Below are 17489 nucleotides of genomic sequence, written 5' to 3'. Positions count from 1 at the left end.
GCGATCGTATATATATATATATATATTTATTTATTGCAATAAAATTATATAAAAATTATATAAAAATAATCGTAAATTGTAATTTCTATTTTACAGATGCTTGCACTATTTCGGATCGGAGGACAAGTTACAGTCACATACGATAGACTGTGGAAAGATAAATGACTGCGCTATCCGGTTACCAAGCGACAAGGACAAGTGGTTATCTTTTAACAGTTACACCAGGAAAGAGCGGCTTCCATTCATAGTGTACGCCGACTTGGAATGCGTTTTGGTAAAGACTAAAGAAGCCAAAAATTATCAACATCACCAGGTATTTAGTGTTGCTTATTATATACATTATTCGTACGACGACTCGTTATCTGCTTATAATTCTCGCTGTAGCGCCGATTGCGTTTCATGGTTCGCTGAAGAACTTAAAAATTTAGCGTTACGTGTAAAGACTATTTTAACAACAAATGTCCCCATGGCGAAATTAACGCGAGACGAGTGGGAGAAATTTTATAGAGCGACGCATTGTCATATATGCGAAAAACCATTCGTACAAGACGATACACGCGTACGCGATCATTGTCATCTAACCGGACGGTACAGGGGTCCTACGCACTCAAATTGTAATCTAAATTATAAAGAATCATTTTGTATTCCAGTAGTTTTTCATAATTTATAAGGTTACGATGCGCATTTTATTATCAAGGATATGGCTACAGCGTTCGAAGGGGAAATCGAATTACTTCCGATAACGAAAGAAAAATATATTTCATTAACAAAAACTGCTAAATTGACACAAGAAAATTCGAAAAATCATATCAAATTACGTTTTACCGATTCATATAAATTTCTCGCTACAAGTCTCGAGAAATTGGCATCCTTTTTAGATAAAGATAAACTCAAAGTTTTACAGTCGGAATTTCAAAATTTACCGACAGAAAATTTTAATTTATTAACACGGAAGGATGTCTTTCCATACGAATACATTGACTGTGTCAACAAACTGCAAGATACGCGTTTACCACCGCGCGAATCATTTTACAGTTCTTTGACCGGTGATATAGTATCCGAGAGCGATTACACGCACGCCGAAAACGTCTGGAACCGATTCTCTGTATCGCTTCCTGTATGCTTCTCTGTATGCTTCTGTATTTAAAAATTTATGTCTTGTCATTAGCAGATATTTTTGAAAATTTCTGCGACAGTTGTGTTAAAAGTTATAGTCTCGACCCCGTGTATTATTATACTCTTCCTGGGTATACATGGGACGCAATGTTAAAGTATACAAATATTACATTCGAATTGCTTACAGACATTGACATGGTCATGTTTATCGAACGAGGTATACGCGGCAGTTTAAGTCAATGTTCCAACAGATACGCCCGTGTTAATAACAAGTACATGTAATCGTACGATTCATCGAAACCATCAGCGTATTTTATGTATTTTGATGTAAATAATTTGTACGGATGGGCAATGTGTCAACCATTGCCTTATTCAGATTTTCGACGATGTATCTAATTTTGACATATCATCTATCGCGTTCGATTCGCCTATAGGCTATATCCTCGAAGTAGATTTAGAATATCCGCAGCATCTTCACGACATGCACACTAACCTGCCATTTTGCCCGATACGCGACAAGCCACACGGTAAGCGGGAAGATAAGCTTCTCGCAACGCTATACGTTAAGGAGCGTTACGTGATACACTACCGCAACCTGCAGCAGTGTATGCGTCACGGCCTTCTTATCGTAAAAATACATTGCATATTACAATTCGTTCAATCCGCATGGCTCCGCGATTACATCGAACTTAATACAGAATTTAGAACTCATGCAAAAAATGATTAAGAAAAAAATTTATACAAATTAATGAATAATGCGGTATTTGGCAAAACGATGGAAAATGTGCGTAGTAGTGTCGATGTAAAATTATTGACAAAGTGGGACGGACAATACGGTGCAGAGGCAATGATTGCGAAACCAAATTTCCACAGTAGAAGTATCTTTTCAGAAAATTTAATTGCCGTAGAATTACGTAAACTCGAGGTAAAATTTTACAAACCAATATATGTCAGCATGTGTATACTCGACATCTCTAAAACGTGTTTGTACGAATTTCATCATGAGTATATGTTACCGCTCTATCATGACAGATGCCGGGTAATGTACACCGACACCGACAGTTTAATATATCATATTGAATGCGAAGACATGTATGAAAATATGAAACGCGATATCGCCAGATTCGATACGAGTGATTACGCTGCGGACAATCATACGGTATACCGCTTGTGAATAAAAAGGTACCAGGTCTAATGAAAGATGAAAATAACGGCGCGATAATGACCGAATTTGTAGGGCTCAGAGCAAAAATGTACGCTTTGCGAGTGGATGGTAAGAAGGATACAAAAAACTAAAAGGTGTCAAGAGTAACGTTGTCGCGAGAACGATAACATTTGATGATTATACGCGGTGTCTGAATGATGAGATTGAAATGACGCGACAGCAGTCTTGTATAAGATCTAAATTGCACGAAGTGTATACTGTCAGCGAGACGAAAATTGCTCTGAGTCCGTACGATGACAAGCGGTATGTCATACCTGATTCAACTGACACATTACCATGGGGACATTTCTGGATACCTTTATAAAATGTAATATAATGTAATATAATGAATATAATGTGTGTGTGTGTGTAATATAATATTACGTAATGTAACATATTATACTATTGAAATATTAATTAAGATTTTTGTGCATATGTATGTATTTCATATTTCATATATTGTAATGATTATTGGAAAGGGTGTATTAATAAAGATTTTATATATTTTCATATTTTATGTATATTTTCATATTTCAAATATTTTATATGTATTTCATATATTTTTTATACGTTGTACACATTGTATATTTTTTCTTAAAATTAAAAAATAAATACAATCAGTATGAATTAAATCACATTGTCCTTATGTATCCAAGAGTTGTGCGAATTGTCAAATCCCAACCATTTTACGTAAATCTCGTCACCTCTTCTGCACAATACTTTTTCCACGAGATACACGTCCGGATAATTCGCGCGATGCAACTCGTACTCGTAGAACGCTCCAGCGACAGATTTTTTGTGATAATCCTCGAGTAGATAGCTTACGGGATTAGTATGCTGCACTTTAACAATCTTAAACACTTCGGTTGTCCAATTTGGCGTGTAACCCTTCTCAAAAAGTGTCTTGTACTTGCTAACGCGTACCGAGTCGCCTACTTTGAACCTTGCCGGACTCGCGATATTTACGCGGTTGTACACGGTAGCCAAGAGTTTTTCAGCGATCGCGGGGGTAACGTCGACGGGTCGCATGCCGATCGTTCGATGCTTGCGCGCGTTGTAATCCGTTACGAGTCGCGGCAACGCGATCCACTTGTAAGTTCCGTTCAGCGTAAACATCTTCCACATATCGTTCTTCAGCGTGCGATTGAATCGCTCAACGACCGATGCCTTCAATATCGAATAAGTGGAATAGTGATTAATGTCATGTTTTCGCATAAGCCGTTGCACATCAGCGTTGTAAAAGTTCTTCCCCTTATCGGTTTGTATGTTTCTCGGGCATCTCTTGCAGTCTGGAATTATCTCGGTGATAGCGTCAGCTGTCTCGCTTCCACCTTGACTCTTGAGTGGTACGCCCACGTGTGCTTGCTCAACACATCGATGACAGTGAGTATGTAGTGGCAACCTCTATTGAAACGGGAGTATGGACGCATCTCGACGATGTCAGCTTCCCACAGGTCATCGTATCCCCGCACTTTGACATGTCTTCGGGGAAAATTTTTTCTCGTTGGTGCATGCAGTTCTCGTTCACCAACTGCCGTTTCTCTAAACTATGTTGTTTTTTCATTTCACCGGTTTTTCTCAATCGCCGTTTGTTGTCATTAATTTTATCATTCATTTGCGTTTGTCGTCCTTCAATAGCCGTTCTTTATCATCCGCTACCATTCGATAGTCGTTCTTGATCCGTTCGCAGCCGTTCTTGACCCGTTCACAGCCGTTTCTGACCCGGTCGCAGCCGTTTTTGACCCGTTCCTGAGCTGATAGATAACCGTCTGACAGTCATTCTTGAAATGTTCGTTGCCGTTCGTTGTCACTTTTTAGCCGTTCGTAGCCATTTCTGTGCTGTTCACTGCCGTTTTTGACCCGTTCATAGCCGTTCTTGACCCGTTCGCAGCCTCGTTCGTAGCCGTTTCTGAGCTGTTCGCAGCCTCGTTCGTAGCCGTTCTTGAGCCTTTCGCAACCGTTTCTTAGCCGTTCACTGCTATTCATTGTAGTTAGATAGCAGTTCAATAACCCTTCGTAGCTGTTCGATAATTGTTCGCAGCCGTTCGATAATCCTTCGTAGATGTTCGATAATTGTACGATAGCCGCTCCTAATCCGTTCACTGCCGCTCATTACAGGTTAATAGTCGTTTCTGAATTAGCGTTAGCCGCACGTCGAAGCTCGTTTATCGCAGTCTCTAACGCTCGCATATCCTTCTCGAACGCGGTCTGATTCTTTTTGTTGATACCTCAACGTTTTAACACACTGTTCCACGTAGAGTCTGATGACGGCATCGGTGTCAGCCTCAGATTGCGCTACACGGTGAATCTTGCGCGACCTCGCGTCATAGTCCATAGCGACGCGACACAGAGCGTTTTCGCGCACGTAACCAATCTATCCCAATGAATGCTTGTGCCGGTTGCATCATTTCTTCGTTCAAATAATCCAAATTTGATTTATTGATAGGCATTTTTTTTCGATGCGAGTGACGCCGATTGACTGGTTAGTTTTGTCGAGACACCATTTAATTTATAATAATGCCGACTTCGCGAAGTTCCTCGATGATCGACAGAATCTCGTTGTCGTGAGCGTTGTGGCCAGCTTGGCGCGAAGCATCGAGCAATCGTAGGCGATCCACTAACTCATTGGGGCCGTCCCAGTGCACGTAATCGATCTTATTGTCGGTTAGCGTCATCGCGCGAGGCATAAATATTCCCTTTCCAGATGTTTTCCTTTTCGGTTCGGTCGACATCAATGGTGCGATTATTTGTTTGTACTTATATCCCCTGTTGCTTCGTAATTGGCCTTGTGTTACGTCCGGGGGTGCAGTTGCGGCGTAAATTTTACGAAATTTAAATCGCGACCTACGAACTCGAACTGCGGGGCGGACTACGTCGTATTTCGGAATTACTCCGGGGATACCCACGACGACAGGTATTTCCTTTATGGTCACGGTTGCGTTTTGGGAGAAAGGGAGCGTTTCGTATAAGTTCGATTACTGACGAATCAGTCCATGTATCCGCGGAATCGTTCGAGTGAATCGTTGACGGAGTGGAAAATAGTGATTACTGTATTACCATCCGAGTCGATACGGTAGGGTTCTTCACCACGGCGGTACAGAAGGTAAGCTCGTTGGCAATGATAACAAGGGTGGTCGATGTCACGTGTTTTCGACAGTCGGTAAAAATTGCAGACTGAGCAAACGACTCCGGTCGGTACGTCGCCGATAACGAGGAGATGCTTAGCACAAGTCAACCACTCAGATTGCACGCCAATAGGTAAACGCATACGGCAATCCGTACAGAGAGCGGCACTTGTTTCCTTATTAATAAAACCGATTATCCGTTGGCAATACGGGAGGTTATTTAGGGTTTCTTCAATAGTTTCTTCCTCGGAATCATCCTCGGGGAGGAGCAAAGTGGTGGGGATGTCCAAGTGTGACGGTATTATTGGACACATAGGAGTTGATTGTTTAAACTAATGTTAGTTAAAATAAATAATTGCCATGAGGTCGATTTGAATGTTCTAACACGTTCACGAAGTTTCTAGATATTCTGAAAAGATTTAGAATTTTCCAAAGGGTTGACTGTAGGATACCTGCTGCAGTTTTATGAGGGCCATAAACTGATCCTTGATAAAAAAAAAGGTTTCGCACGATTTCTCTTTTTGGGAGATGAGAAAATTTAAGACGCGCAGAGAATATTCTGGAAACCACGTGGTAAGCTAATATTTCTAAAATTGCAAGAGAATTTATTAGTTATTATTGTTAAGTGATTCAAAAATGCGTAGACGTAGTTTCCGAAATAGATTCTTGTATTTCGCGGATTCCCGGGCAGAAGGGAGGCTCGTGTTGTAAAGAAATATCTTGAGCACCTACCTTATTTAATTTCCAAGGAATGGACAACGACTGGATGGCGATGATCCGGGGTACCCGCGTTGTAGAGGGTGTACAGGATGCCAGACCTTTCTGCAGATACCTTGTACGGCGTGGATCGTTGTCCGGGATGTCGTTCAATGGCATCTTGGAATTCTTGATTTCGATCGCGTGCAATTGCGTAGGCCACTCCCGTAATTTAACGTCCGCGTGATTATTATTATTATTATTAATGCTAAAAGGCACGGAGTCGCCGAACAATCTATCGTATTCCGCGTCGTTGTGATAGTCGATTCCAATGAAATTAGAGAGACCACGTGTTGATTCAGTGCGATGTAGTCGTGCTGTTATACGCCGTAGTTGATTCTTTCTTCCTGCACGGCGTGTTTTAGGCATTATAAAATTTAAACATTCTGAACGTCGTTTCGCTTCTGCAATAACTAACGTGCGGCGGTCCTCACTGTTCGTTGTTGCTTTCGGCGAGAGATTATGAGCGGTTCGTCCTCTCTGAATAATCACTACGAGGTTCAGGAAATATTTCTATGTTATAGAATAGTAATTTGTTAGGAATGGATTATTTGACGCGTGTTTTAGGCATTGTAAAATTTAAACGTTCTGAACGTCGTTTCGCTTCTGCAATAATTAACGTGCGGCGGTCCTCACTGTTTGTTGTTGCTTTCGGCGAGAGATTATGAGCGGTTCGTCCTCTCTGAATAATCACTACGAGGTTCAGAAAATATTTCTATGTTATAGAATAATAATTTGTTAGGAATGGATTATTCGGCGTGTGCAGGCGAGAGAATTCGAGATGCGTTGTAGAAATAATATAGGCTTGGAGCTACACGAGGTTGGAACTAATTTAGAATGAATTTAGAATATATATATATATAACACTTTTATTCTAGTATAACACTACGAGTAATACAAAGTATCTAAGTTAAATTTTAGAGTTAGAATCTTAGAGTTAAAGAGAATTAGAGTCTTAGAATTAGAATTAGAATCTTAGAGTTAGAATTTGAATTTTAGAATTCGGAGAGAGTCTTAAAGGTGACTGCTCTGCTTGACGGCGCGATTAGAACTGAGCTCCTCTGGGCTCGCTCTGAGGTCCTTCGGTTTTCGGCAGCTCGGTTGCGGCGGCCGAGAGTGGGGGAACTCTCTAGAGTAGGGAGTTGCCGTGGTAGGGAAGTTCCCAGGTGCTGCGGAGCGCCGCGCTCGGGCACTAGGCGGAGTTAGACGTCATGGCCGGCATTGGCGCGCATTTCGAACGGTGTTATAAGAACTTAGAATTATTTTGCATAAGAGTGAAAAAATTTAAGTAGCCGGACGTGACACTTGCGGATCATAATTGCGTTTATGCGCGTTCGTCGCCAATAATATGCTTTTGTATTTTTGCATATCATTCTCCGTGTAAATAGTGTCATCGGGAATTCTCTTAAAAATCAATTCGTATAATCCTGGTGTACCAATGTATCTCACTTTGTCTATAATTGGAGAGTCATCTCTGTCGATGTCGAATCGTTTGTTACCGAACAGCATTTCATTCTTGTCGAAATAGACACCGTACACGTAATCGATTTCTTTTTTTTATCGCCACCAAGGAGAGTGCTCATGTACTCTTGTCCCAGTGGTCCCAAGTGCATTCCCAACATTTTTTGACCTTCCGGCGTTTGTAACCTGTTTCGAACGAACGATGTTTTAAGCGAGTTGCCCGCGGTTTCGAAAGCATTTTCGTTTGCGAGTGTTTCGGGTATCGTAGGTTATACAATTCTTGTTGTCGCGAATGGTATAAAGGTTATCGGCGGTTCATCCAGTAAAGCATCCGATGTACGCGGTGTCGATGAGCGATCCACGTTTGATCGTTTCCTCTTTTTCGGTGTCCCTTTCTCTTCCTCATCCTCCTCCTCCTCATCTTCATTTTTATACCGCTTGATGGGTTTTAATCTTCACGTCAGCGTTACTTTCCGGCTCGTTTTTCACCGCGATCGAGCTCGAGTTATCGACGATCTTTTGTAGCGATTCGATAATAGGTATAAAGTGGGTCTTGACCGCGATATCGTCATCGATCTTACCTGTTTTTAAAGCGCGATGTTTTTTGCGGATCGATTCGCTCGTTTTCGCAATCTCCTTCACTCTCTTTTCACGCTCGCGAATATTATCGCTCCCAGCCATGTTAACAGAGTGTCGAACGCTTGCGTTTTAACCTTCTCAACAGAGTCTCGGCAACGACTAATAGTTTTGCGGTATCGCGAACATGTTAAATCATTTCTATATCGCCCGTTCGTAAGCGAGCTATCCTTGTCTATTACTAGAAATCCATACTTTTGCTGCTAACAAGTACGACATAATTCACTGAAATCATCATACGACATGTCGGTATTCACGTGATCATTGTACACGTGTTTCAAGTTGGTACAGTCCTGTTTAAACAAGATCAGAATGTTCGCGTTGTCACGTATAAGATGTTTCGGTATTCTCGCGTACGTCTGACAGAGATAGAAACAATCGACGTTCGAGTGGCGTCCCATTGAAAAGTACTCTCTTATCGTATTTTGCTTATCGCACGCCACGTCATCGAAGACGAAAATCGAGTTTGGATGTGCCTCGCTCGGTGGAATGACGTCACTGTTATTGGAGAATGTAAAGTAGCCTATTTCGTCGATCCATGTCAACAAATTCTCCAGATACCGATATTTCGGCTGTTGCAATGACTTCGAGTACACATACACATTTTCAAAGCGGACGCCGTGCGGGCTTCCTATCAAACTAATCAACACGTTAATTTTACCGCAATTCGAGGGGCCGCAAACGATCGCGCGTATAGTAGTCAGCAGTATCGTACCGTGTCTGCGCATCTCCGCGTTGTCTCCCATCAATCGTAATCTGTCGTCGTAATTCGTCACGCGTATCGTCAAAGGTTGTCGCACGAATTTCATTTTCTCACTCTTGACTCTTGATAAATCGAACGTCTGCCTATTTATAGCTGCGAGAAACCGCGAATTGCTCAGTAACGAAAAAATGTTCGTCTTGCTATCAAGTCCTTACGATATTTGTGATTTGAGCGCCGAACAGCTACAATTTGTGTCGAAAGCAGTTTTATTGCGATTGTGCGGTAATTACGTCCACTGCATGTTAGACAATCTTCCGGAATATATAACGGCGGATTTGGAGGTTCAAACCTATCGCCGCTGTTTCGAACATTACAATCGACCATGGCAGCGAACGCACATTGACGGTCCAGCGCCGATGATAAAAGATTGCAGCGAATGTCAACGAAAATAGGTAGAGGCCTATTAAATCTCGATAAATGCACTTCCGATCGAATTCCATATTCCCGGCTATCAGTTTTGCGGTCCGGGCACGCGACTACAAAAGCGATTAGCCAGAGGCGATCGAGGTATCAACCCATTGGACGCGGCGTGCCGTGAACACGATATAGCGTACTCTCGAAGCAACGATCTCATCGAGAGACACGCGGCAGATAGGATACTCGCGAAGGAAGCGCAAACTCGCATCGTTGCGAGAGATTCGACTCTCGGTGAGAGAGCCGCCGCCACAGCTGTCTGGGCAGCGATGAAAGCCAAGACAAAGTTCGGTATGGGCCTGAAGATGGTGACAAAGACAAAGACGAAGAAGAAGATGGCGAAGAAACGGATACTTCCGGTAGCGAGACGCGGTGGTGTATTGCCATTTCTACTAATGTTGGGTGCGCTCGGATCCCTGATCGGTGGAGCGGCTGGTGTAGCAAAGATGGTGAACGATGGAAAAACTGCGCAACATCAGTGATAGCAAGAGATGCTACGTCACAATCGCGCCATGGAAGGTCACGGATTGTATCTCGCTTCGTACAAACACGGACGAGGCGTTTTAACGAAAAAAAGAAAAAAACACGTCAGAGACGCTAAAAATGCCGCAGGGCGTAACTACCAACATACAATTGCTACAACTGGCAAAACGTATGCACATTCCGTACTTTAGAGGTGTCTTCATGAGTGACTCATTACCAAAATCAGTGGTATATATCGAAACGAGAGCGGCATCGTAAATTTGGATAATTTTAAAGGACAAGGTTCTCATTGGGTAGCGTACGCAAAGAGGGGAAATGGCGCTATATATTTCGACAGTTTTGGCAATCTTCAACCACTGAATGAGTTGGTGCGATATTTCGGGCGGAACGTGACAAAGATACAGTACAATCACACGCCTGTTCAAACTTACAATCAAAGCATCTGCGGACAATTGTGCTTACAGTTTCTCCGAGCAGTTGATGCACGCGAATTTAAAGACAGACATTGCGCTATTTAACTCAGTACTCGTTAAACAGTTTTGTCAACATGTCTATGACATTCACGCTGACTGGGAAGAGTATCCTCCTTGCAGTAAACTACTTTCCCGCCGTAGATTTGAGCGACGATGAATACGAGCTCGGTTTAGCCCATTTTGAGATTTATCACAAAATATCGAACGTGAATTGCTCAAATAATAAATTTTACTTTGGCAAAGACGACGTGGAAATTACGATTCACGAGGGATCGTACGAGTTGCAAGCGATATATGAGTTTTTGAACCAAGCAATTTCATGGAAACGTCCGTGATCGGAGCAATTTCATGGAAACGACACGCTGTTCGTGACGGCGATAAAAAATATATTGACAATGGTGACTTTGAAGATGAAGAATATCCGATAGTGCTCCGCGCTAATTGCTAACCGCTAAACAATGCGATGAGGAGCGAGATCAAATGCGCCTACAGAATGAATTTTAGGAAGCCCAACAACATTGGATCGCTGCTGGGATTCACGAACCGAAATATACTGCACCCGCGAAAATGATGCGAATCGGACATGCCGATTAATATTATCAACGTGAACATTATCCGCATAGAATGTAACGCGACCGCAGGTGCATACAGCAACGGCAAACTCGTTCATACGATACATGAATTTTCACCGAAGGTACCACCAGGATATAAGATATCGGAAACACCGGCACACATCATTTATCTGCCAATCATCGTGCGGAGCACTACGGATTTAACGTTACGAGTTGTCAACGAAGACGGACGATTGCTCGATTTTCGAGGAGAAGAGATCACCATTAGATTGCACATACGACGGCGATAGCAATAACGTACATGTGCGGCGTATGAGATGCTCGTGTTGAACGGATCGAAAGTTACGAGAGATAACACAATCTTTACGAGGCCAGCGACATCAACAACAACAACGTCGACATTCGCTAATATCCAATCATCCGGTTGCACTAAGAAAGAGAAACTGAACGCATCGAACATTGCATTTTTACAATCTTTGGGATTTGCGGTGCGAAACATCTGAACGATGACCGATATCCTCAACATCGGAGACGAGCCAATCTTCGACGATCACATCGTCAAGATCGAGACTCACACGTACAATCCGTTCGCTAACACAACATTCGGACACAGTGATGAGATAAGAATACCTATACAACAACAGGATCTGTATACGTTGCCGTATGAGAGTTTCCTATACATCGAGGGAGAACTAAAGATAAATAAACCGAAGGATCTGATGTGATACTGGGAAATAATTGTGTCGCATTCATGTTCGATGAGATTCGATACGAACTCGATGGCGTGGAGATTGATCGCAACAGAAACATAGGAGTAACAACTACGCTCAAAAACTATGTAAGGATATCATCCGATAGAAGCGTGATTATGAGAAACGCCGGCTGGCCGCTGCGTACCGCTCTACATGTTATTGGAATTTTGCGAGGATTACAGACGAGTGGTGATTAACGCTTGTCATGAGTTAATCTTAATACGATCGCGCAATGACAACAATTGTCTGTTTGGAGATTCGACGCTGGAGCCTTTAATCAATATATTCAAAATACAATGGCGAATGCCACATGTGTTATTGTGCGAGATCAACAAACTGTCGATGCTGCGCGCTCTGGAAAGTGGACGTTACCTCAGCATGGGTTTTCGCTCGTGGGATCTGTATGAGTATCCGCTATTGCAGCGTACAATCAAGCATTCATGGGCCATTAAGACGGCGACTCAGCTGGAGAAGCCACGATATGTTATCTTCGCTCTGCAGACAGGTCGAAAAAACATCATGTCTGAGGATATGAGTCGATTCGACGATTGCAAGATGACCAACGTGAAACTCTATCTAAATTCGGAATGTTATCCGTATGACGATATGAATCTGGATTTCGATAAAACAGATGGTCGATTTTGTACGATACGTATGCGCGTTTCTGCAAGAACTATTATGGATACGAGTATCTCAAGTCGAGTCTCACCGTCTCAATGTTTCTACGTAACGGTCCGTTCGTGATAATTGATTGTTCTCGACAAAACGAATCGGTCAAGAGCGCAACCATGGATGTGAGATTGGAATTCGAGTATAAGGAGAACGTGCCGATGAATACCACTGCGTACTGCCTCATTATACACGATCGCGTGATCCAGTACAACCTGTTGACCAACATTGTGCGCAAAATCACTTAAGTGTTCGCGATAACATCGAGTTTAGACAACAACAATTTAGAGAGGGGGAAGAGGAGTAGGATATAGATCAAAGTGCTGTGAGATGGTTGTCATTCTTCTTGACTGACGCATCAAAGAGAGAGAAATCTCATCATGTCTGTACCAACGTTCGTTGATCTGCAAGGATTCATCGTTTCGGGAAAATTTATCGTGAAGGAGGTGGCAGTGCTGAGAAGAGGAAATATTCTCGCACACTACTTTTTTCGGAGTCCTGTACCATGACATCTCCTTACAAAATCCGAAAAGTCTCAAGCTTCATGGTTAATGGCGAATCATCATGGACTACAATGGGAGGACGGAATCGTTTCGTACAGCATGGCGAAACGATTGATTACAACAGCTGTGGTTGAAGATAATGAAATGCCGTGTACCGTATATGTTAAGGGATGCCATAAACAAAAATGGTTGGCTGATATGCTTGATGATGATGATGATGATGCGATAGAAAACTTAATCATCGAGATGGATGCTGATTACGATGATATCGAGTCTCTAAATAATGTAGATGTTAAAAACACTATGCGATGTAGAAAACATGTTAAGAATTGTGCATTACAAAATGTACTCAAAATATTTAACTGGTGGTCGCAACGGCAGAAAAAATTACAAGATTTGGAAAAATAAAACATTTAAACATTAATACGTTTTATCTCTTATTCCCCCTACCTATTTCTTCCCTCGCGAGTGGTATCTGAGAATTCTTTTTAATTGTCCGTTTAAGTTGTCCGAGCGTCGTCTCTCCCTTCCCCTAAATTTCAGAGCGTTAGAAGCACTTTTAGATACTCTCCCACCACATTTATTACTAATCTACCCCACTACTTTTGGAAAAAGAGCATCACTCTTAATTTTTATACGATCAGTGTCACGTTAACCGCTTGTACCGATAGTTCACTTTTCACAACCTGTTGTGCCGTCGTACGGCACTGGGGTTGCGCCGAGTGAAAAGGATGAGAATCCTCGGGTCGCACAGGATGTCGTAGGAGCCAAGAATGTGTATACTTAGAAATATATACTCGTTATTTCACTTAAATAGAGTTTTCCCTTTATTCTCGCCCTTCTCTCGATTTAGAGGTATTCTTATAGTAGTCGGTTGTTAGGTATTAACCGTTTCGCATTAACTCTGTTTAATGATTCGATCTTTTATTAGCGATTTCGTTACTTCTTATTTAGATCTTAATTTGCGACTCCTTTCGCGGGCTGACTCTCGGTCTTTTATATTCTTTGTTTCTTGGATTTCTTTCGGGAGAGGCCCTTGGAAACAGGTTTCTGATTGGTTAGTAATATTCACGCATTTTTGTTCTAACTGCAAGCGAAGCAGGTTGAAGTCGCAGGTCTTCGCTTGCGTCTCGCGGTTTCCGGTGCTTCGCGCGTGTCTCGCTGCGTTAGCGTTTTCACGCGACGAGCGTTTGTCGAGAGCGCTCTTTTATAAGCAAAAATGTTTTACAGTATTCTATAAAGATATTCAGTAATTTCTAATTTCTAATAACTACTGGTTATAGTTCGGGCTATAACAACCTAAAGAAATGTACTACGTCGAAAGAAGCAGCAGCAGCGGTCCCGGCAGACGCGTGAATAATTTTGTACTGAGTCGTTATAAAACTCCATCGTTTGAGAACAAATGTGAAAAGTAAGTTTTCTTTAACTATTTTTTTTTATTTTCTTACATTTTTACAAATTGTTTTATTTTTTTAAACTAATTTAACTTTTTTTTCTACAGCCTTGTGCGGTTCTAGGTAGACGATACGCATTGACAGCTACGGAATTCAAATTTCTCGAAATTGGTATCAACGTATGTCCACCGAGTTACGTGGGGATTGTCATAGGAGATCATCGAGGAAAGGAACTGATATTATCTCTCGAAACGTGGAAGGGACTCTACGAGCAGCGTCACAATATTAAGAATTTTCTTCGGAACGACTCTAAAGATATCCACAGTTTTATAAGCGTTGGACCGCTAAATGTAAAAGTTCATACGATTAACAACGTCAAACTCATAAGTCTCGAATCTTTAAATGTATGCATGATGATGGTCGAATCGACGTTACACCGTATGTTCGATCTCGATCAATGCATTGATATAACTTTTGATCGATTGGTTAAAATTACCGAGACAATCGATGCCAAGTTTACGCAATTCTCCAATATCGCGTCTACTGTAAAGAGTAATAAAGAAGTATCAAATGTAATTCGTGCTAATAACGTTTTCAATAAGCATCAACTCGTCGATTGCGAGCTGGCGTCTTTAGTTTTTAGCCCATAATATGTAAGAAAAAATATGTAAAAGAATAATAAAGAGTTTTTAAGTCTAAATTATGATGTAATTTCTTCGCACGCATTTCCATCCACCATCTTTCTCCTATCTGTAAACAGCCCTCCAGCTCTTATACGTAGCTCCCAATAGTTGTGAAGAATAACGTCATGCGGGCAAGGGGGGACCGTGAGAGAGATAGCGCTTAGAAGAGAGAGAGAGGTAGTGAGAGGCTAGGAACCGTAAGAGAGATAGCGCATAGGAGAGAGAGGTAGCGAGAGGCTAGAGATTGCGAGAGAGATAGCGCTTAGAAGAAAGGAAAAGGAGAGGAATTTTAAAATTAACACATTTTTTTTATATTAATAATTTAATTAATATAAATGTGTATTTACATATGTGTGTGTGTGTGAATTTAAAATTTTAAAAAGAATATACAAATGAATATAAATGAATATGAATGAATATAAAATATATAAAATTTAAATATTAGATTATAAAAAATATAAAAATACAATATAAAATAAAAGAATAAAAATAATATATGAAATAACATGTTATATAAGTTGGTGGTGGGTGATGTTAGCTGCGGCTTCGAGACGGCGCTCGGGCGGTGGCAGCTGCTGCGAGGCGGTGGATGCGGGACTCCTGCATAACAGAAAAAAATTTTTTTATTAGTATTATAACGACACCCCCGCGTCATTCCCGACCGCCCACCCGTCGGAAGGCTGCGCCCGGCGAACACCGGCCGGGCTAAGCAACAGGCGCCAAGCGCCAAAAATTAATCAAACCGTTAAACACGGTTACCCGAAAACGGCTTCGGGAACGAAGACGCCCGCCGCACGCCGTAACAACCCGATTACCACTTCCCTCTCTCCCTCTCCTTCGATCCGGCATCCGGCCCCGTATAAAAAGAGAGCTCGCGATAAGAGCTCTCTCAGATACCGTTCCTACTCCGCCGTATCACCGAATCCTCCAAAACCGAAGAATAGAGATCAAGGTAGACGCTTTCGCTGCCTCTGCGAAGATAGTCCACTCAAACCTCCGGCTTCCGCAAACCTACGAACCTATGTATCCGAGGTAGACGGATCCACTGCCTCTCCCGAGATTGTCTCGAGATACATAAATCCCGTCTCTCGCACCAAGCGCATCGGCGGCAATTAGGTGGAGCTCCACCTTTGCCGAGATTTCTCGGCCGCCGTTGCGTTCCCGCCTCGCGCGTCCACAAGCGAATAAGTGGACGGCTGTGGAACGCCGTCCATACGATATCCGCGAACCTCCGCGGATCCCCGCGCCACGGAACACACCGCGCGACGCCCGCCTCGCATTATAAGCGTGCCGTTCGATATATCGAAGAGAGCGGCCGCTCTCACCCGACGCGGTTTTCTGTACGCGCTGACGCACGCACCGGCAAAAACTCCGGCCGGCTCTTGCGTCGCGCCGACACCCGCGCCTAGCTGTAGTGTAAACACAACCGCGTCGCGAGCCGATACCGATACACACCACCGTACGAGTCGATACAAACAGATACACACACACACAGACACACACCGCGGCGATTTAAAGCCCGAGATACAGCTGTCAGTTGATCGCCAAACATCTATAGACGCGTGCGACGTATACACATGCCTTCACACCACCCATACACGCCCACTTGTACATAACCACAACATACATGTAATAAAGTTCGTTTTGTTTAATTATAGTTACCGCGTTCGCTGTCTCATCCTTCACGAGCCCTGATCCCGACTGCGTTATCCCGAGCTCGCGAAAGGCTCCGTTACAGTATTTTTTTAATTTTTAGTTTAAAAAGAATACTTACCAATTCCTACACATCGGAAACTACTTAAATATCAGTATCTGTATCCCGGCACAATCTCCCAAAGTTTATTGCGTGCAAATAGGACACAGACTGCATGATACTATTTGAGACACTGATAATCGACAATCGCAGCATCTGTCTCCCAAAAGTAAAATGTATTGCTCAGTCTCATGTTTGCGCACAGCGCGCGCACGTGAAAATAATCCAAAATATTTTACGCGGCATTTACGTGAAATTATAAGGCACACGCGTCACATTTACGTTAGAGGCAGTGAAAAAGCACATTACTTGCGAAATCTACTTTCCAGAGAGATCTATAATTTGGAAGGTATCTCTCCAGCATTCAAAAATCTATTGTTGGAGGAAGAGTGTGGATTACGCTCATCACGGATTTCGAGAGATATTTCATTGCGCCTTACATAACGCTTACAAATTGAAACGCTGGCTACTCGATCAAAATAATACCGGCAGCAGCGATACTCTCAGTATTAGTCAGTCCACTACTTGTAGTTCTCCCGAAAATTATCAATGGAGTGACGACGACGACGACGACGATGATGATGGCTACGAAAGCGTGAAAACTGACTGCGACAAGGATTACGCTGCTAGCAACATAAATGTCAATCCCGTTCTAATTCGTAATATTCAAACTCAAACGGATAATATAATAGAGACAATAAATTTGTCAAGCGTCGAGCAGACAATTAAAAA

General features: G+C 42.4%; 1 protein-coding gene across 1 annotated transcript; it reads left to right on the top strand.

Annotated features, from left to right (window-relative positions):
• Nucleotides 1-12543: 12543 nt before the first annotated feature.
• On the top strand, nt 12544-14971 carry LOC145938683 (uncharacterized). Its single transcript, XM_083042449.1, has 2 exons — nt 12544-12654; nt 14429-14971. Exons 1-2 carry the CDS (start codon nt 12544-12546, stop codon nt 14969-14971), a joined length of 654 nt encoding a protein of 217 aa, XP_082898575.1.
• The last annotated feature ends 2518 nt before the right edge of the window (nt 14972-17489 follow it).

Source organism: Prenolepis imparis, unplaced genomic scaffold, assembly GCF_030444845.1.
Source record: "Prenolepis imparis isolate NDT839.2.m4 unplaced genomic scaffold, iyPreImpa1.0 SCAF_7, whole genome shotgun sequence".
Lineage (NCBI taxonomy): Eukaryota > Metazoa > Arthropoda > Insecta > Hymenoptera > Formicidae > Prenolepis > Prenolepis imparis.
Note: the sequence above shows the minus strand (reverse complement) of the source record. Positions and strands in the feature narration are given on the sequence as shown.

Excerpts from the sequence above, each read along its gene's own strand:
- LOC145938683 (XM_083042449.1), top strand. The coding sequence starts at position 12,544 with ATGGATGTGAGATTGGAATTCGAGTATAAGGAGAACGTGCCGATGAAT. Across the intron at positions 12,655-14,428 it reads ACAACCTGTTGACCAACATT|CCTTGTGCGGTTCTAGGTAG; the intron begins GTGCGCAAAATC and ends TTTTTTCTACAG.